Source organism: Petaurus breviceps, unplaced genomic scaffold (genome assembly GCF_028583685.1).
Source record: "Petaurus breviceps papuanus isolate PSGF00001 unplaced genomic scaffold, PetGlider_PUasm1.0 90701, whole genome shotgun sequence".
Classification (NCBI taxonomy): domain Eukaryota; kingdom Metazoa; phylum Chordata; class Mammalia; order Diprotodontia; family Petauridae; genus Petaurus; species Petaurus breviceps.
The window spans coordinates 8954451-8975896 of NW_027187316.1; the positions used below are offsets into that span (position 1 = coordinate 8954451).

Sequence of the window (21446 nt, forward strand, 5' to 3'; positions counted from 1 at the left end):
ATGGTATGGAAGACAAAGCAGGCAATGTGATTTGAGAAGACAAGGAAATGAAGTGAGCCATAATAATAAGTAATACTAATAATAATGAACAATAAGAAAATGATGGGTCATAGATTTCGAACCTGAAGGGGCTTTAGAGGTCATCTAGTGTAGCACTCAGGAGATAAGGGAGGGTAAGATAGTTGGTATTACCTGGAGAATGGACTCAGGGAGAATTAAAATGAAAACAATGATAAAAAGAGCAAAAGTTGTTTTTTTCTGCTGCAGTTGCAGCAGAAAGAGGAGGTTATGGCAAGAACAGGCTGGTGTCACAATGTAACTAAATCAAAATTAATATCTGGGGAATGATACAGGAAGATAATCATATAAGGACATTTTAGAGAAAGCAGATCTGCACAAAAAGGTGATGAATTCAGGACATGTGAAAGTGTAGGGGTATAAAAATGAAAAACAATATGAATGTCTCTGAGACCACCACAAAACAGGCCCTCACCATGCCTGCTTTGATAATTCCTTCCACAGAGAGGTTTTCCGTTCATGACTCTTACACCATTCCACCCTTCAAACCAGCCAGGGCAGAATGTGTGTGGAGAAAATCAGGACTGGCTTCACATATCCCGAATAGGTAGGTGGGTAAGGAGGGTGTTTCTATCAGAAGGGGAAGAGTAAGCAAGGTGGGTGTTGTGTGTGAAAGGTAGGATCCCAGTTGGCTATGTGTGAGGGGGAAGGGCAAGAACGGGACAGGCTATAAAAAAAGGTCATCAGGGTGGGGGGATTCTAGAGGAAGGCTGGGGAAGAGGAGCAGCATGTGTGAGGCTGTGGACGCCAGGGGCCGCAGGGGTGGAGGCAGGGGCTGAGAAGAAGTAGGGGCAGTAGAGTCCGGAGGGGGACAGCAGGACATGTGCATGACCTCAAGGGGGAAGACACACGGGGGTCACTGAGGGCGCCCGGTATGGGCTTGGAAGCTGCAGGTTCAGGACGTGCTGCACGAGGGTGAGGGGAAAGGGTCGGAGGAGGAGATCGGGTAAAAGAGAAGGAGGGTGCAGGGGGAGCATGAGTCGGGGGAGGGCCGGGGATGTGCTTGAAGAGAAGGGTCTGGGCAGGGTGTGCATGGGAGAGAGCCCCAGGAGGTGCAGAACAGAGGGAAGGGGAGGATCTAGGGAAGATGCATACATGATTGGGGGAGAGTCGGACGGGGGGAGGGGGCGTGCGTGCGAAGTGGGGGGTCAGGGCGGGGTGACCGTTGGTACAGAGAGTGGGCTCCTGGGGCCGCGCGGCTTGGGGCGCAGGGAGAGGGTTCGAAGTGGAAGGGGATGGAGAGAGACAGGGGACCCCCACCCCGTGCGCACGCTCCTCTCACCTCCCGCCGCCCCGCGCGCCCCCTTTTGCCGACTCCGACTAGACGGTCCCGCCGGACCCAGCCGCCTCAGTCAGCGAGCACCCTCACTTCCGGGTCCTCTACTGCACCTGCGCTCACTGTCCGGCTTCTACGGAAGCCAGGCAGAAGGCCTGCTGAGGGGAGAAGGGTAGGTAGCGCCGAAGCGGAGGCGGAGGCGGAGAGCTGTGCGCGTGCGCAGCACCCTCCTCCGGAATGGGCGGGGCCTAGCCTTTCCCGACTTCTGCCGGGATGGTTTGATGCCTACTCCGCGGGGACCCCGGCTCGCGGCTCGGGAGGAGATGACGTCATGGCTGGTAGTCGCGGGGTACTTTTCTCAGGTGGCCCAGGTGGAAGGAGCACCTTTCGGGGAACATTAGCTGAACTTTTTTCCAGATCATGTATCTGAACCTTTACCCAACTTCACTTCCATGTCCCTGTTTTCTGAACCCTTTTCCATGCTCTCGTTTCTTGGATCTTGGTTTTTTTTTTCCTTTTAAAATGGTATTTTTAAATTTTTAGAAATTTTTTAAATTTTAGTTTTTAAATTTTAAAAAATTCTTTAAAGTTTAAAAATTAATGTTTAATTTTTTTAAATAAACATTTAATTTTGTTTTGTTTTCTGCCATGACTCCAAAGCCTTCACCCACCCTGACACAGTAAGACCTCTCTCCCCCATCAAACGGCTAAACAAAACAAACCAACACATTAACCATGTCTGAAACAGTATGCAGCCTCACAGAGCTTTCATTTAATGGGGGACACACACATATGGGGGAAGGGTGGCCAGGAAGGAGCACTTTGGTCTGGAAAGATTACAGGGATGGTGAGGCAATAAGAGATTATCTTGACACATTCCATCCAGGAGCAATGCCAGAGTTAATTTGATTGTGGTTCATGGTTCCAGAACCAGAAGGCAATGGGAGCAGAAGGCAGTGGAGCTTCCTTGAAATAGAATTTCCCTCCAAAGAAAGAAAAGTTTCATCATCTTTCCACTGAATTCTGCTATCTTTTAGTGTTATTTTCCTTAAAGTTGTTGGAGTTACTATGTGTAATATCCTGCTTTCTTTGTATCAGTTCAAAAGTCTTCTCAAGTTTCTCCAAATTCCTCAGTCGTCTTTCCTTTTGTTGTGATAATATTCCATGCTCTCCCTATATCACAATTTGTTCAATTATTCCTCCTCATCCAATCCATTGGCACCCACTGTTCCCTGTTTTGTTTTGTTGGTATGGGTTGTTTTGTTTTGGAGAGGGGTGCCATACAAAGTGCTGCTTTGGACAACTTAATCAATATTGAACTTTTTTCCATCTTTGACTTTCTTGGAGTATATGCCCAGTGGTGGTAATCCTGACTCAAACATTATGAATCCTGGGCCCTATTTTTGGACCCAAAATCAATCTTGTTTTTATTTCTGTTATCCTTTTTTCTTTATCCTTCTTGATCCCTGGGCTCTATTCTGTTCTGGGTTCTAAGGCCTTCTCAGTTCTGTGACCCTGTTTCTGAATCCTTATCCAGCCTTCCTTCCTGGAACTTATAGCTGACACACACTCACATCCATGTCACTTATTTTGGGTCTTATTCTTGAGCCCTTATATCCACAATCCTTTATTTTCCCCCTCCCCCTCTCCAGGAATCCTCACTTCTCAGACTTTTTTCTTTTTCCAGAATCCTTCTCCATCTTTATTCTCCTGAAACCTATTTCTGACATCCTCTTCCCTGAAGCTCTATCCCTCAAATGCACAGTTTGTTTGGTTTACAGACAATTTTCTGACACGTTATTCAAGGAAAAAAAAAATGAATGAATAAAAAGCATTGATTAAGGGATATGTGCCAAGCATTGTGCTAAATCTGAAGACAGAAATACAAAAGCAGAGACAGTCTCTGACCTCTAAGAGCTTTCATTTTAATGGGACAGACAGCCCATATGGGCTTGGGGAATGGGGGAGGATGGCCATGAAGGAGCATTTTGGTCTGGAAAGATTACAGGGACAACGAGGAGAGTATTTTGACACATTCCATCCAGGAACAATACCAGAGTTAATTTGATTCATGTGGTTCATGATTCCAGAACCAGAAGGGAATGGGGGTAGAAGACAATGGAGCTTTCTTGAAATAGTATTCCAGGTTTCCAAGACAGAAGATTTTCCAGGATATGGTCTCTGTTGTTGGCAACATATTTATTTATTCATCCATGCATCCATTCATTCATTTATTTGGAAATCTGCAACATTTAAAAAAATTACCCTCAGAATAGTTCTAAATGTAATAACTTTTCCAAAAAATACCAGAGTACAGTGTAAAGTGCCTTCTCATTATATACAAATTTTCTTTTCATGAAGCATTGCATCAATGTTTTGCTTAGATCTTAATGCCGAAAGAATTTTATGTTGCATCCTGGAACATAGAAATTGTATGCACTGAAATGGAATAACTAATACTCATTAACTGCTTAAACTCCAGCAGAGGGATTTCTTTCACCTTAACAAAACTGACCTTTTCTATATTTGTTAATTCAATACTAAAGAATTTCAACTTAGTTGTAGCAAATTTGGCAACATATTTCTGGGAGGCAGCATGGTGTGGTGGATAGAGGGCTTCTTTGGAGTCAGAAAGGCATCTCTATTGCCTTTGGAATAGGATACAAAAGCCTTTGTTGGGTACTTGAAACCATATGCAAATCTGGGTCCAGTCTGCCTTTCCAGGTTTAGTTTTACTAAATTTTAAATTTAAATTTACTACATTAACTCTCCCCTTCACAAACTACAATCCAACCAAACTGTCTTTCTTGGGATTCCATATATATGGTATTTCACTTCCCATCTATAGACCTTTTCACAGGCTATGCTATCTACCTAAAATGTACTCTCCATCCTCACCTCTCTGTCTTAGACTCCTCAAGTGACACTTCCTATAGGAGGGATTTTAAGATCCTTCTGGGAATGCTCTTCTCTCCCCTTCATTCCCAATAACTGTATGTTTTGAATATATATGAATATGTTTGGTATAGATTTTGTCTGCTTCCATATACATATGCTATGTTGATTTCTACCTAGAATGTCAGCTCCTTTAAGGACTTTTTCATTTTTGTCTTTGGATCCCCAACTACTAACACAGTAACTGGCACACAGCTATTGTTCATCCTTTGGTTTTGAAGAGGACCAGTGATTGTTGCAGGTGATGTCTTGACTTGCTGGTGAATTGGATTTAAGTAAGACAGATTGCACAAAGTAGGTAGCCTCTTGTCCAGTGACAGGATAAAAGTCAGGACCACGGGCAATGGCCCCAGTATGCAGTGGATGACTTTGGTGTTATTGATGTCTGACTAGACTTTATGCACTCCACAATGTTTGCTTCAGCTGCCTTTGTGGCCGTTGAAACAGATTGTTCTTATCTGCCTGTTTGGCACAGTGGATAGAGCGAAGCATGACTGATCTTCATGAGTTAGATCTGGTCTCAGACACTTACTTAGCTACGTGACCTTGGGCAAGTCACTTAACCTTCTTTGCCTCAGTTTCCTCTTCTGTAAAATGAGCTGGATAAGGAAATGCCAAACCACTCTAGTATCTTTGCCAAGAAAACCCCCCAAATGGGATCACAAAGAGTTGGACACAACTGAACAATTGATCCTTCCTGTCTCACATTAATCCCTGTGAAAAATAATCCTTTGAAAAAACCTGGAAGCTAGATGTTAAGGTGGAGTTACTGCTACCTGGTACATAGTATACATTGTTGATTAACTGGGTTCAAGTTCTATCTCTGACAAAAACTGGCTATGTGATAGTGGACAAGTCATTTAATGAGACAGCTAGATGGTGCAGTGGATAGAGTCCTGGGCTTGGAGTCAGGAAGACCCAAGTTCAAATCTGAACTCAGATGCTTACTAGCTGTGTGACTCTGGGTAAGTCACTTCACCTGCTAGCCTCAGTTTCCCCATTTGTAAAATAGGGGATAATAACAGCACCTGCCTCCCAGAATTGTTGTGAGGATCAAATGAGATATTTATAAAAGACTTAGCATGGTGTCTGGCACACAGTAGGTAAGACACCATGCTTCTCCTCCCAATATTCTTGGTATCTCTAAGACTTGATGGGGAGAGTTCCCACACAGGTTAAATCACAGGTCCATACCTTAAGGTTCCAGTATCCTGGTGGAGGGAAAGCATCCCTCTTCAATTATTTGGCTTAATTTGTGAGCCTTTATCTCCATGCACTTCCTCAACTGTGTTTCTTCCGAGTCCACGTGCATTCTCAATGATCCTAAGCAGTAGTTTGGATACAATTTCCAAAGAACTGGGTGACCAGAAAGGCAATGGAAAGATACATATTGGCATACATTAGGCTGCAACATGTTACCAGAGATGACTCTGTTAGCAGTGGAAAAAAAAAAGTGGTGTAAAAAAATGAACATGTAGAACATGTAGGACCAGGAAGGTGGGCTGGTATTGTAGTGAAAATAAGGGACAGTTCACATATTGCAACCATATTCCTAAAATATTTTGAGTTAGAAGGTCTCCCACATCTGGACCAGACCCTCTATGGAAGGGCATGGACAAAAATCACAGGACAGAAAGATAGGGCTGTGTTGTAATCTACATTCCATCTTGGATCCCTTGAAATATTCCAAGATGCTCTTTCATTGGTCCTAGAAATCTTGAGTTCTCTCCAAGCCTTACTTGCCCCCAAATGCTATATATATAGATATATGTGTGTTGGTTTTTTTTTGCTTTTTGGAGGGGGGAAGGTAGGGCAATTGGGGTTAAGTGACTTGCCCAAGGTCACACAGCTAGTTGTTTTTTTGTCAAGTATCTGAGGCCGGATTTGAACTCAAGTCCTCCTGACTCTAGGGCTGGTGCTCTATTCACTATGCCACCTAGCCACCCCCCAAATGCTATTTCTAAGTCCATGTTATATTCCTGTTCTCTTAAATTTTCTATTCCCTCCTCCAACTTCAAAAACAATTTAATCTCCCCCAAAGTGAGAGGGGAAGAGTAAAGATAATAAACTTTTACACAATGCCCACTATGCCCTAGGATTTGTGCTAAATACTTTTTACAAATATTCTCTCACTTGATCCTCACTACTCTGAATGGCAGGTGCCATCATCCTCATTTTAACTGAGGAAACTGAGGCAGTTAGGTTGGCTTGACCAGGGTCACAAACAGTTAATCTTTAGTATCAAATTTAAACTGAGGTCCTCTATCCACTGTACTACCAATTCCCTGAACCCAGGAAACCCAAATGGACCTCCATTATGGACACCAGCCCCTAAAATTTTCTTCTAGAGGAGTAACGAGAGTCGTACATGAGGCCCTCCCTTGGTATTAAACTCCTTTTTTGTTGACAAAATAAACTTAATACTGGGAAATGATGCTCAAGCGTGGCCACAGAGACAAGAATTTATTGCTGATCTCTTCTTTTCTCTTCTTTGCAGAGGTGAAGGACTATGGATATGGAGGATTATCCCTTATCTGGTTGATATGGTGTGTTTTGTATTGTCTTCTTCTCATCCTCTTTTTAAATTTTTACACTGGATGGCTTTATGGGAATTGGAGGGATATATGGATTTATAAAAAGCTGACTTATATAAAAAGAAAGGATATTAATTTTTTTTCCAATTGGAAAAAATGAAGCTTTGATATCAAGTAACATACATGATTTTAAACACTATGTAATACAAAACCTTTGTAAGAAAGAGGGAAAGCTTTTTTTCTTTCTGGATGCACTTCAAGGATAATAATTTTTAAAAGAAAAAAACAGAACCAACCCCATGTACCTAGCACCTCTCATTTGAAAGGTCTGGAATGTGGCTATCCTCTTAGGAAAAAAAAGAGCCAAGACCCCAAATTCTGTGCACAAAATGATACATTTATTGAAAGAGTATTTTTTTTTAATACAAAAGAAAGCTCTGTACATAGGACTGTGATCATGTCCATGAATTCCTGGGTCAGCATCCCAGGGATGTAGAAACCACTGACACTCAAACACGCTCCACACACTCACCACACATACGCACACCCACACATTCACACACCCAGAGCCGCCAGAGGAGGGGGAACGCTAAGGGTCACCACACAAGAAATGCCATCTCATCCCTGAAGCACACATGTTCTTACAAGGCCGCGCTCACATAAACATTATAAGCACTTAACCTGATCTCACTGGATCTTGCCTTCTTTGGGGAGATGATGGGAATAAAGCTCTCTTCCCAAGGATAGGCAAAGTGGGTCCTAGGAGGACATGGCTGCATTTCAGAGAAGAGAGGCTGGGCACATTACAGACCTGAGTCCCTAACTTCCCCCAATCCCTGACTCTGAGAGGCATTCCTAGTCCCAGACACCAGCCGTGACCCATCCTTGCAACACCCATCCCGTATTACCCATCTGCCCCACCAACCAAGTTTTGTGGGAAATCCCAGGATAGTGGCTCCCACTCCAGCACCCCAGATCTGGGAAAGACAGCAGGGAGAAAGCAGATTACAGGGCTCTTGAGTTTTGTTGGCAAATCAATCCCCTTGAGATCTGGGCTGTGAGCAGAGACTCTGCATCCCACCACCAAGCTGTCAAGGCAGGGTTATTTCTCACTGAATTGAAAGCAGTCAAGAAAGGGTTAAACAAAAACCCCCAACCCAACTGCAATTCCCCTCTTCTGGAAAATCAAATGCTCAGAATACAGGTAATGGAGGAGAGCAGGTTCACTGGGTGCAAAACCCTCTGCTAATGCTGGCCTACCCTGCACATCCGCCTAATGGGGGGGTAAAGGGGTGGGGCACGGCCCCTGTAAGAAATACATAAATACTGAGGTTACACTTAGAAAAATAAAGTCATTTTCTTCAAGGCTTTTTGTCTTAATTTTAAAAAGTTACAGTAGCTGCTCACTCCGTGGGAGAGCTGCCCTTCTCTGGCTCCCCGGTACTGCATCGATCTCTTGAGCTGCTCCCAACTCTACTCATCAGTTCCAATTCCCACCACCCCATCCCCAATCCCCACCACTGCTCGCTGCAACTTGACCCAGGCAGCTGGGGGCCTGATGGAATTCGTGGCTGCACCCCCCATGCACATGGCACAAACAAAATCCAGGACCTCTGCCAGAGTGGGGTTGGACCAGGTCCCCACAAACCCTAATCCTATAGCTGAACTTCCTTCTCTGCTCTTTAGAAACAGTCTCACTAAACACTAAAGGGCAGACTAGGCCCAGAGCTGGTGGTAACCCTTCCCACTCTTTTGAGGCATGGACCATGAAGCCCTTTCCCCACTTGTTCCTGGCTTACACACAGGATCTGTAAAGATCCCAGAACATCCTTTACCTTTCCACAATGGTGGGATTCCAGAGCCCACAGGATGGCTCTACCTCCTATAGCCCAACCAGTACTGGGGAGGCCAACAGTGTCTCCCCAGGGAAGAGGGTGGGAGGAGAAGGAGGAGGAAAAGGGGGAGGAGGGTAAAATATGGTGATGGGATGAGAAAAACGCCATAAAAAAAAGTTAAATATTTTAAAAATATATATTTATAGATTTGTTTTCACTTGTCTCATCTCAAATAAAAGGTTCAAAATTAAACCTTAAGTAAAGCAGCAGGGGGGTAAGTGGGGATGAAAGGGGATCCAGGCCATTCCCTCCATCCCAGAAGCCACTGTGGCACCAGTGGCAAGGGACAGGGGGCAGTGTGCCCACTGGCCATGGACATTTGCCCCGTGCATAGGCCCAACTGCTAGGGAGCTAATGGGATAGAGGGGATAGGAACATGGTTCCCCAGCAACACAGCTGGCTCTGAGGGAAGGTGGTCTCTCACCCAGCCTATGGTAGACACAGTGCTAACCCATGAACAGCGAGGAGGCTGAGGGCAGACCCTCCAAGCTGCTTCCTTAGGAGAAGGATGCAGTACCCTAGTGACCACAGGTCCCACAGAGGGAAGGAGGGAGCACGGTCCCATTGGGCATAGCTAATACTCGTGGCAAACATCGAGCCAAGCTGGGGAGGGGGGAAGCAAGGCAGCCCCACGGTAAACAGAAATGAGAGGTGAAACCAGGATGGGAGAGAGGGAGAAAAGGGTGGAGGGCAGGCAAGTCCATTTCTTTGGCTGGAGTGAGAGGGCGAAGTCCTGTGTCGCCCCTCTCTCCTCCCTGCCTCCCTCCTGCGGCCTGTCAACGTGTGTGTAAAGAAAACGTGAAAAGGCAACAATAAATAAGTGAGGCCGTCCATCCATCAGTCCAGGGTTGGCAGGGCTACTCATTCACTCTTGGTGCTGTGCGTTGTTGCGTCCAGGTTCACCACCTGTAGTTCTGTCAAATTGCTGCTGCTGCCCGCCTGCTGCCCGATCACTGCCATCTACAGGAGGTGGAGGAAGCGGAAGGAGAGGAGTGAAGGGTTCTCAGAGGAGTCAGACTGTAAATGCTTTAAATTGTTGAGCAGAGCAGGCAAAAGAGGCCCTGGGAGAAGTCCTTCATCTTGCTCCAATGCCAAGGTAGCAGGAGGCAGTAATATGAACTTTGTTCTTGGACTGAAGAGGCAGAAGCCCTGGGTTTGATTTCTAGTTCTGACTCTTAATATCTGTGCACCTTTTCTGAACCATTTCCTCACGTGTAAAATGTCAACAGTACTTAACCCTTATGCAGATTACCTCCTAGGCTGATGTAATGACAGTGGAGAATGGAAGCACAGTGTGGGAGATACAGCCAGGAAGACCACCTTCCTCTAACACTGACTGGTGACCCTGGACAAATCAGTTAACTCCTCAGTCCCAAGTAACTCACTAAGATTATACTAGATGCAAGGTAGCTGCTGATGTGAACTGGTACATGGAGGTTCTTCATTGGGAACTCCCTACAACAGTGAATTCTCAGGTCTGATCCAAAAAACCCCCTTCCTTCCCCCCAACCCAACAGAAACAGAGACATGTTCAAGAAATGTGAAAGACGACTACAATGTAGCAGGACAGGGGAAAGGTAGCCCACCCACCTACCTGATGAAGCTGGACGGCAGACACTGGGATTTGCACGGTTCCTGAGGGCGCAGTCAGGAATACCTGGGGGACTCCACCTATACCAGAAAACCATAGGGTTGAGGTCAAAGGTCTTAATGTACAAGCCTCTGAGGCAGGGCAACAGTTCATGAACTGAGTAAGCCACCCGGTGTCTGTGGTCAGTACCACCTTTCAGGGAATTGGGGAAGACCCTTATGCTCACTCTTTTCTTCCTCCCCCATAACACAACTCACCTTGCTCCTGGACCTGTCCGTGGGAAACCTGCATGGCGGAAGGTGCCTGGGAGAAGGCGTTGAGCACGGTGAGGCTGCCATCAGCCAGCCCTGGGGTGGGGGCGTACATCACTGCGTGGGAGCTGGGGTACATCATGTGACCACCCACTGTAGTGGGCACTGATGAAGTCATAATGGTGGCGGGCAGTGTCACTGGTGAGCACAGACAATTAAGTGTCATAGGAATCTGGCTAAGAAAAGGCAGTCTGACTCTACCCCATTTGCCCCCCAAACTCCTCCAATCTATCTCCATACACACTCCCAGTCAGTAAGGGCCCTCCAACTGTGGAGTTGGAAGAGGAAGAAGAGGACAGACATACCCACCCTGAAAATTCAGAGACAAGCACCACCTCTATCCAACTTAATAACGCCTTCACCAGCCTCCTCTTCTCATGACTATTCTCTACCCAAGTGCAACATCAATACTTAAATCTTATCCAGAAAGTATATTTTAAATTCTAAAATAATCAACACAAATTTTATCACCATTTTCAAGTTTGTTATTCAGCCATCTGCTCATGGGCCTGTTTTAAGACTATGAACCACCCCCATTCCCCCGAGTAGGAGCCACACCTGTTTAAACTGATTCTATACAATGAAGAATCTCAATAAACCCCTTGGAGTTAGAAGGCCATACTGTTTGTCCTCAATCCCCACCCCCTAAATATGCAGCTGTTGAACTTATCTTTTAAATCAAGGAGAATTATAATACGTTTCATCTTAAGAACTTCATGTTACTCCTTGAAGTAATTAGAAGCATGCACAAAAAGCCTTCCTTCCCATCAACTGCTAGCTGAAATTCTATGTAGCCTTCAAGGCCCAGCTGTATGCTTGCAATGCTTCTTGATCATGCCCTGACCCAACCACAAGCCACGTCTTAGAGGATTCTGTATGTGCCTTACAGACTAGGCTTTGAACGTCTGTGCACGTCTCATTTCCTGACTAGATCATAAGTTCTTGAAAGCAGGAACGTGCCGCCTTCTTTAGCTTCATTATCTCCTTCCCCATGGGAACAGTCTTGGAAGAGCATATGCAAGTGCTCCATACACAGGGGTTCAACTGAAAAGAAGCCCTTCAGGGAATGCAGGCCCTAGTGCCATATAGGGATGGACACTGTTAACCAACTACTATACGATGTCATGCAAGCACTCCCCCTCCCTCTCCTTGTTTTCCTCCTCTAAAATGAGAGGACTCAACTACTTGTCCTTTGCTGTTCCATACTGTTCTATGATTTTTCCTCCCTAAAAACTAGTCTAGGTCTAGTCTGCTCCAACGTTAAATGAGAAGAAGTTTCAAAACCTTCTTCATCCTTGTCTTGTCCCCTTACAAAAGGAAGAACAGACAGCCCACTTTCCCCACCACAGACGTCAGTTGTAAGGATAAAGTCACAAGAACTACCCATAAGCAAAGGCTCTATCAGGGCCCCATCTCTATTCCTGGGGAGAAGGGGGCAGGGCAGCAGGGTTTTGAAACATACCTGTCCCACTGGAGGAGGTTTGCGTGAGGTCTGTGCTGCTGTCACTAGAGGGAGACGTTTGTTGAGGGGCCTGGTGAACTTGAATGGCCTGGACTGGAACCTGCTGGGCCACTGCCCCACCTGCCAGAAACAGAGACCCTACTCATGGTTTATCCCAGCTAGGAAGCAACCCCTAGCCACCACTGGACTCCCAAAGCACACCCGCTTTCTGGGGTCTGACATATACTTCCTTCCACATCTTTTGTTTTCCCCCTTACCCTTGGATCTAGCACTGCCTTCTTGGTGGTATACACACACACAGACACACACACCCTCTTCTGCTCAGAAACAGACACCCCAGCAAGGAAAGCTTAAATCAACTCTGTAGCTTGGCATTCAAAGCCTTTTGTAATCAGATAATACCTGGATCTTCAGCACACTACATCTCAACACAGTGAGATAGGACATCTGCTGTTCCCTGCTTCTCTCCTTGGTGCTTTGCTCACAGTGCTCCCTATACTTATAACATCCCCTTTCCTCCCCTCTGATCCCTTACTGGTAACTCTACCTTTTCCCCCAGACCTCAACAGCCCTTTCTCACTGTGTACTTTTCTACTATAGCTGTCATGACTAATTTGTATAATTATCTGGGTGGATTTCCTATGCCCCCAGCAGACTGTAAAAGCTCCCTAAGGGCAGAAGCCACATCTTATCTACTTATTCCTTCTTGATCTACATTTCCCCAGCACCTTGTACAGAGTTCTTCATCCAGTAGGCACTTAGTAATTGGTGAACTGGAAGTAGTACTAACCACAAGAGGCTCCGTTTGGAGCAGTTTGGACTCTTATCCCCCAAGGCTTCTGCCCTGCTTCTAGCCCCCCCAGGAAGCCTTGTCTTTTCACACTCTTCAGCCCTGCCTGAGCAGCTCTCCACACTGCCAGAGGCCCCCATCCAGTACAAAGCTAACTTGTCAAGGATATATGCTCTGCCTATCAGCACGGGTGGGGAAGGAGACTGCCGTCTGTCCCTGCTGCAGCACGGCTTGGCTGACTAGACAAGGCAAGTGAGTGAGGCTGTAACTCACTGAGTGAGAAGGTAGGGGTCCCAGCACAAAGGGGAGTGTCTGCCAATGGGATGTGAGAGGTTTTGGTCAGGCCTGGCCCTTGCTTCTATTTGCCCCCTTCTCACTTCCTATTGTGAAAAAGTCTCCTTGTGCCAACCTTACTCCCAGGGCTGGCTTGCTCTTCAGGGCACCAAGCATAAAGCGGGAAGTGGGAAAAACTCATCATTTCTGCCCCTCTCAACACTCACCAGGCATGAGGGTGAAGCTGGTGGGCAGCTGCATGAGGCCTCCGGAGGAGACAGGGCCACTGCCTGTACTCTTCAGTACAGTCCCATTGGCACTGCTGACGGCACTGGGGCTGACGCTAGCAGAGACGGGCGCCAGGTAGTTGGTGATTGGGAAGGAGGGGCCGCTGCTGACTTGCATCGTGGTAGAGGTGCTAGGCGCCGTCTGGATGGTAGAAGTTGTACCCGGCAGGTTGGTGACTGTAAACGCTGGCTTCAGCGTATCCTACAGCCAGGGCAAGGATGGGGCTGTGAGCCTAGATCAGATGATCCTACCCATCATGACCTGTCACTGAAACATGACCCCCCAATATCCCAGATTGTTACGTCCCCAAGCAGCAATGCTTAGTTAAAAAGGACAATTGCTTTGGACCTCAGTAGGCCTATCCATAAAATGAGTTTAAACTAGTAATCCTCTAAGGTCCCTTCAAGTTCTAAAGTTGCAAAATTCTAAAACAAAGGTCTGAATGATAAAAATAATAGCTAGCATTTATACAGAACTTTAAGGTTTGCAAAGCCTTTTACAAGTATTATTTCATTTGATCCTTACAACCACCTCAGGAGACATAGGTGCTATTATTATCCCCATTTTATAGATGAGGAAAGTGAGGCAAAAAGAGATGCCAGTACCCCACCCCACCCCTGTCCCCAGGAGGAGTCCTACTTCAAAGAAATACCAAAGGTCCCACTGGCAGGGACAGTGAGGAAAGGGCAGTTCAATCTGAGTGCCTGTTTCCCCTTCCACCAAAATAATCCCTGACCTTCCTGCCAGCCACTTCCAACACACATGTGCTGGAGGAAAAAACCCAACTGTAGGTACAGATAGAGTATGCCAGTTCCTTCTATCCTCAGGGGAGTACAAGGGCTTGCAGTAGAGGGGCAGGAGGAAGAGGAGGAGGAGAAAGGGATCCTGACTGTCCAGATCTCAAGAGGTGGAAGTGACAACAGACAAGTCCCAAGATCTATCTGTAGGATGGACTAGAGACCAGGCTGTATGTAGCTGCCTGGATTGGTGGAGGTGTTGCTAAGAGAGCTGGAGGGCTTGGCTGAAGACCACAAGAGGGCGGAGCTGCTGATGACTAAGGGAAGAACTTAGCCCAGCCCATTCCCCCAAATGGGGGGAAGGGAGGGAAAAAGAAAGAGGGAAGGGCGGGACAGGGGGTGACCCAGAGAGTGGCCAGTGAATGGCCCCACCCCACCATGCTTGGGGACATGCTTGGCAGGGCAGGCTGGATAGGTAGTCAGTCTCCTGCTAAGCCAGCCAGGCATGAGGTATGCTGGGTTCCCAGGATTGTCCTGGGACCTGTGTAGGCTGGCCTCCTAACCCACACAGTCAGGCAAGATTCAGCTACACCCCCACCCCCAGTGGGGAGACAGCTGGCTGGAGGAATGCAAGGGCCCCTGCCAGGCAGGCAGCCGGGTGGGCGGGAGGAGGCTCGTGTGGAGCCGGAGCATGCCTTATATGGGCACGGAGGCCACCCGCTTATCAGGGGGGCTGGGCTCCAGCTCAGATGGTGGGAATTGGGCACCTGTCCTTCAGGCTGGGGGGAGCACTGGCCCAGCCCCTCCTTACATTATGATGTCTTTTTTTCCTTCCCTCCCTCTCCCCTCCAAGAGGTACCCCAACATGTCACACCTTGGTCTCACCACTGCTGTCAGACTCAGACACCTGGTAGGTGAGGTCTGTCTCTTCAAAACCTGTGGCACTCATTCGCTGGTCTGTGGTGGGGTCTGAGCGTGGTGGTGAGTCTGGCGAGTTGAGGCAAGTCTGGATCAGTGCCTTGCCAGTCTCGCTGGTGATCATGGGCTGCAGTTTTCGAGTGGCAAAGGTGTATACATGTCCCGTTTCACTGGCCACAAGTAGCAATACCTGTGTTCCTGTCAGTGTAGATAGCTCATAGGCCTGGAAGTGAGAGGAAGAAGTGAGTGGGTCAGAAAAAGGGGGGGGAGGGAAACACCCCTATGAGACCCTTAAAAACCTCTTAACCCCATGTTCCTCTGAGGTACAGTTTCTTAGACCACTAGAAGTTGAGCTGGGAAGACAGCACATTTAAAACATATAGACCATGCTCCATGATACTTAAGTACCCCCCAATCATCCTCTGGGCAATAGGAGCATTCCCCTAGCTAGTTATAGCTTCCAGGTCCCTCTTGATGACCCTATAGTCAACTACGGGGGAGAAGGAGGAGCCCAGTTCAGCTGTTCTCTTATCCATTTGGGCAGAATCAAGGCTCAAGCACAGCTGCTAGAAAGCTTAGGACACATTCATATAACACACACACACACACACACACACACACACACACACACACACTCTCTCTCTCTCTCTCCTCCCCCCCACCTTCTAAGTCCCCACCGTTTTGAAAGGCAAGCAGGGCACTAGGAAGAAACATGTGTCTGGGATTTCCACAATCAGCTGAAGTCACCTTCCTGTCCAACATGAGCCATCCTGGGATCCATGCTAGGTCACATGCCCTTTCTCACCCTTGGCAGAACTTTTAATGCCATCACCTTTCCTTTAGCTCTTTAATCCTCGTTTGTTTTTTTTTTTTTTAGGGTTAATATCAATATAAAGAATGCCCAGAGCTGAAAGAGATCTTGGAAATAATCTAATGTAGTCCCACTCCCTCATTTTGGAGAGGAAGAATTTCAGGGCCCAGAGAGAGGAAGTGATTTGCCTGTAGTGGTCATCCAACCATTTCGTGAAAGAATTAGGACTATAATCTGGGTTTCTGGACTCCCTGTCTGGTACTCTGTCTGTCTACTGAACACCAAGCTGCCTCTTTCACCAGTGCTCTGCTTTATCCTCACCATCAGGACCCTGAGCGCACCAACCACAAAATCTTTCTCTCGATTCAGGAACCTTTCACAACTTAAAAGTCTGTTTCCATGCACCTATAGTTTGGTCACAGAGGTGAGTATTGTGACTTTGTTTAGAGGGTCACCCTTATTGATCACTTTGCTTGGGTCAAGGATTGGAGTCTGTAGAGAAGCCAGCTCCACAGCTATATTCTAGATCAGACCTTCCACATTATTGAGGGGCAGGCAACCCCCCACCTACCCCCCCAAGCTCTCCAAGACCAATAGAATAATGCTAGTTTCTACATTGGGCAGATACAAGGATAGCACTCCCAAGGCTCTGACATCTTGTTCTCCAAGCACCTATTCCTCTCTAACCGGAAAGCAATCCCCTCAATCTCAATTAACAATTTAGACTCCTCCTCTTCCCACCCCCTTTTACCATGCTGGAGAGCTTAGGAAACTCAGGCCTCTTCCACAATAGAGAGTAAAACTGTCTAATGGAACTGGGATTTCGGTGTGCAGGTACAGTACTATCCATTACTGAACTTTCCCTCAAAACCCCTATGCACATTCCCACTTTCTCTGGAAAACTACACTCCTTTCTTCTTAAGGTCTAGGGGGTTTCCTCTCCCCTCCCCCCCATGCTTCTCCTCTACTTCCCTTAAAATGCTCATTTATCTGTTTTGTGTCAGCCCTCATACTTACCAGAGCTCATTGTCATCCTAGTCGCTACTGCCACAAAATATAGATCTGTATCAACAGATATCTAGATATATCCAAATATATAGATCTACCTTTATATCTATGTATACCTATATAGAGAGCTCTCCATAGCTATACATGGGTACAGATCTATCTATACAGCTATCTCTACGTTATAGCTATAGCATTAGAAGTGCAGTTCTATAGACAGCTATAGATCTGGTTAGCTACACCTCTAGACATCCATTTTCCTACCTCCCCCCTCCATTTCTGTGAGACTCAGTCCATGTCCTCAAGAGCTCAGGGGGGCCTTAGGTACCTTCCCCCATCCTTGGGGCTGCCCATCTCATTCTGACTACCCGGTAAGTGGACCATTGTTGCCCCTATCCTCTCCATTTTCACACACCCACCTTTCCACCTCCTTCCTTCTTGATGTTTAGTGCCTTTCCTGCACACTGTACTCACACCTACCCCACCATGCCCAGAGCCTTGTTACTCACCCCTTCCTGGCAGCCTCTGACTTGTCCTGTTACTACCTCCACTCTCTCTCCATCCCAAACATCTCCATGGCCCACGATTCCTCCTCCCTCCCCCTTTATTACTCACTGCCTCCCACTTCCATACTCCTGGTCTGTCTCAGGCGTGGGGTACCTTCTTCCTCCTCTGACCTGTTCCTTGCCCTCCCCAGCGGGGTCTCCCTGATCCCCCAGCCCGGGTCTCACACCGGGCTCCTGCACCACCTTCCATTCATCACCTGGGTCCTCCTCCTCCTACTGGACAGCGCCCCCGCCCCGTTTCTTTCCCCAGTCGCCGGGTCCGTGCCGGGTCGTCCGGTCGGACCGCCCGCGTCGTTACCTTCTTCATGATGCCCGTCTTCCTCTTGCTGAAGGTCGTGTAGCGCCGCAGCTTGTTGTCGATGAACTCCATCTTGATCTTCACGCGGCCGCGGGTCTTCTTGCCCGGCTTGGCCCCGCTCACGGCGCCGCTAACGGGGCCGTAGCCCCCGGCCGCCGCCGCCGCCACGGCCGCCGCTGCCTCGGACCCTCCGACCACCACGCCGAGTTCCATGTCGCTCAGGCCGCGCTTGAGGCCACGCCGCTCGGCGCCCAGCTCCTCCTCATCGCCGGACTCGGAGTCGCCCTCGCTGCCGCTGTACAGGGTCCCCGTGGCCGCTGCCGCCGCCGCCGCCGCCGCTGCCGCCGCCGCCGCCTCCCGCTCCAGGCGGCCGGGCCCCAGCCCCGCGCCGTTCCCAGGGCCGCGGCCCCCGTTAGCCCCGCGAGTCCCGCTGCCCGGCCGCCCCGTCGGGGCCCGGACCAGGCCGCCCCCCAGGGCCGAGCCCCGGCCCAGCGCCGCCGCGGCCCCAGCCTGGCTCGGTAACATGGCGCTCAGTACGGGCGGGCTGGCCTCCGGACGGGCGGGTAATCAGCGCGGGGCCGGGGCTGCTGCTGCTGCTGCCGCCGCCGCCATCGGCCTCCGCTCCCCGCCCCGACTCGGCTCTTGCTGATGCTGGGAGCTGCTGCTCCTGCTCCTGCCGCCGCCGCCGCCGCGAGCCCGGGGCCCCTTGCACGGCCCGCTCCGGGCCCTCACGCTTCTGCCCCGGTGGCCCGGGTTGCCCCCAGGCCGCGTGCAGCGCCCCCTGTCCGAGAGCTCGGGCGGCGCGCCCCGCGGCCGTCAACGTGCCCCCGGGGGCTGGGGCTGAGGCAGCAGCTGCTGGCGGCAGCGGCGGCGGCGGCGGCAGGCGGGCGAAGGGGGCCGGGACCACGCGTTGTCGGCGGAGGGATCCCCCGACCCTTCCCCCCATATAAAGAGATACAATGTTTCCTTTTATGGCGAGGCCGCTCCTTATATGGTGAGCCCCAGCGCCCCCGCCCTATTGGTCGGCGGTTCCGGCACCTCCGTCTCCCATTGGCCCACCTTGGGGGGGGGGCTGTTCATTTGCATTGGCATACCAGACCCGCTGCTGTCATTCTAGCGTCTGGCCGAGGCGCGGAGTCTGGAGGCTCAGGCGTCTCTTAAAGAGACAGGAGATTGGAGCGAGGATGGTCTCCGCCCCCCTCCGGACGTTGGGGGTTGACAGAACCCAAGGATGGGGTGGAAGGGGCGGAGGGAACCCCGGAGATGAAGCGGGTTAGAGCGCCTATCCCGGGGAGTGGAGGAAAGGAAATTGCAATCCAGAAGGGGCACGACGGGATGGATCGGTGAAAAGGCTGAGCAAGGGGCCAGGGTTACTTAAAGAGGAACCATGGAAAGAAGCATTCCGGAGGCGGTGGTGGTGGGAGAACAGAAGGGGGCCTGTGCGCTGGCCTTGACCCCGAATACCCAGACCTCAACCATTCCTCCCCAGTCTCCCTGTTAATTAGGGCTACAATTTAAAGGGTCAGCTTCTTGGTCTTCATCATCTTCCACCTTGTGGGTAAGGAAGAGGAAGAGGAACTCCTGATTATTTAGATCTATAAAAGAACCGAAGAGGTCCTAAGGTCCAGCCCTTTCATTTTGCAAATGAGAACACTGAGGCACTGAGGTTGCAGTAGCTTGCCCTGTCACACAGCTAGTGTCTTGAGATCTGACTCGCATTTTTTTTTCTTTTTGGGGGGAGGGAAGTTTGATGGTTTGAAACCACAGCTTCCACTTAAGAATCATGTGTGGCAAATAGTAGGATAAAGGCAAGAACCAAAATATGGGGGAGAATAAAAAAGTCAGTATTGTGATCACCTTTCTACTCTTTTCATAGGAAAAATGAAAACTAAGAAAAATGGGATCTATAGAGGTTAGAACTAAGAGACTTTGGAGATCACTTAGAGCCCTTGGGCTCCCTCCCTCTCCCCCCTTTTAGAGAGGATAGTGAAGGCCCATGATAGGAAGTGGCTGGTTAAGTGTCAATTAAAGGAACAAAGACAATAAACATTCAAATCCACATCTTCTTCTGAAAAGTTCAGTGCTATATTCCAGTGGACACTGATGGAAGGAGGATTGTTTCATTCACTGTTATTTATATCTCTAGCACCTAGCAATGAATACTGTTGACTGACAGATGTACATGGACTTGTTTATCAAGTCCCACCATACTAATGCAAAAATTAATAATCCCTGTATCCCTTCCCAAGCTTGAGTCACCAGGTATTTTAGAGAAAATGTAAAATACAAACACATAATATTCTATGATACATGAAAAGATCTGTGATTTCATCAGCAGTCTCAAACTATGACTTAACTTATTAGATAAAAATCCTAGGAAGTTTCTTGAAGCCAGGGCAAGATTTCTGCTCAACTTTTGCACATGAAAGTTACCTTGGTAAGAGGAGACATCCATAAGGGTGTATTTAAGAATAAGGGGGACTTTTTATGACTTTGGGAACAGGAAAGCCAAATGTTGCTCATGTCTGGCCCAAGCCACAATCCTAGGCCTTCCTCCAACTGCATCTCAATTCTCTCACTCAATTCAGTAACTGTGGAAAGAGCCCTGGATTTAAGATTCAGAAAACTTTAAGTCACTGAATACCAGCTTCCTGATTTATAATACAGGGATAATAAAGCAAGTTTATCTGCTGATGAAATCACAGATCTTTTCACATATAGAATATTATGTGTTTGGTATTTTACAATTTTCCCTCAATAATAGGGTTCTTTAAAGCTTGTATACACATAAGTTATTACCCACATATGTCTGATGTTTTAACCCTTTTTCTAGACTAAGGTCATACTTGGGATACTCAGCTTTAACCTAGGAAATGAAAGAATGTGACACTTCCCTTTTCAACCTTCTTTTCCTCCTCTTAGTTACAGTGAGGTTTTCCAACAGACAGCAACAGGACCTGTCGCATGGGGTTATCTCCACAGGATCACAGAACTAGCTAGAAGGAGCCTCAGAGGCCATCTGATCTCCATCTTCCCCTCTCCCATTTTAGAGATGATGAAATGAGGCCCAGAGGTGTTAATGACTAACCAAGGTGGTTACAAAAGATATATCATGGTAAAATTTGAACCGAGGTTCTTGGATACCTGCATTTAGTGCTCTTTCATTACACTATACTATGGTGTTGGTGTGTGTGTGTGTGTCTGTCTTAATCATGGCCAAATTTCACTTCAGCTTCTCTGGAGTAGATAACAAGAACTAGTGGGGCCCTCACATTCCTTCCCTGGAGCTTCTCATATCCCTGAGATAGTATGTGGTTAAACACTTCTCTGAAGTAGTGGCATAGTGACCACAAGGTTTTTTTTTTCTTTTTTTCCTTTCCTAGAGTGCTTTGAAAACACAGGATTTAATACCTACAAAGAGTCACAGAACTTAAATCTAAGTTCCAGATTTAGACTTTAGTCCAATTCCATTATTTTATAGATGAGGAAACTTAGAGCAGGGAAAAGTGTTTGTCTGAACCATTAAGAAGCAGCCCCAGAATCCGAATCCAGGTTGAGTCTAAATCCAGTGACCTTTCCACTGACCCAAAATGAGATCTCATGCAGCACTCTTTTCCATGTTGTCCTATAAATTCTCCACAGGGAGTCCACTAAGTGA

General features: G+C 48.0%; 3 protein-coding genes and 1 long non-coding RNA gene across 5 annotated transcripts in view; 2 read left to right on the plus strand and 2 right to left on the minus strand.

Annotated features, from left to right (window-relative positions):
• The window catches only part of CUL9 (cullin 9), a 30472-nt gene extending 27459 nt beyond the window's left edge, over window positions 1-3013 (minus strand). Inside the window, exon 1 of the mRNA XM_069065929.1 lies at window positions 1361-3013. The gene's annotated coding sequence lies outside the window, so the exon portion shown is untranslated. The remainder of the gene's footprint in view (window positions 1-1360) is intronic.
• Window positions 1-21446, plus strand: part of MEA1 (male-enhanced antigen 1) — a 323822-nt gene that overhangs the window by 134809 nt on the left and 167567 nt on the right. The gene's annotated exons all lie outside the window — the stretch shown is intronic.
• On the plus strand, window positions 878-6969 carry LOC138144565 (uncharacterized). Its single transcript, XR_011163981.1, has 2 exons — window positions 878-993; window positions 6807-6969. It is a non-coding gene; the product is annotated as an uncharacterized lncRNA (long non-coding RNA).
• SRF (serum response factor) lies at window positions 7220-18358 on the minus strand. 2 transcript variants are annotated; one of them, XM_069065930.1, is made up of 7 exons: window positions 17789-18358; window positions 15065-15331; window positions 13393-13654; window positions 12103-12240; window positions 10587-10778; window positions 10333-10409; window positions 7220-9698 (listed from the first exon to the last, which is right to left on the minus strand). In XM_069065930.1, exons 1-7 carry the CDS (start codon window positions 18311-18313, stop codon window positions 9600-9602), a joined length of 1560 nt encoding a protein of 519 aa, XP_068922031.1. In that variant the 5' UTR covers window positions 18314-18358; the 3' UTR covers window positions 7220-9599. The 2 variants fall into 2 exon arrangements, with proteins under 2 accessions (XP_068922031.1, XP_068922032.1); XM_069065931.1 differs by having other exon boundaries at window positions 12103-12222; window positions 17789-18346.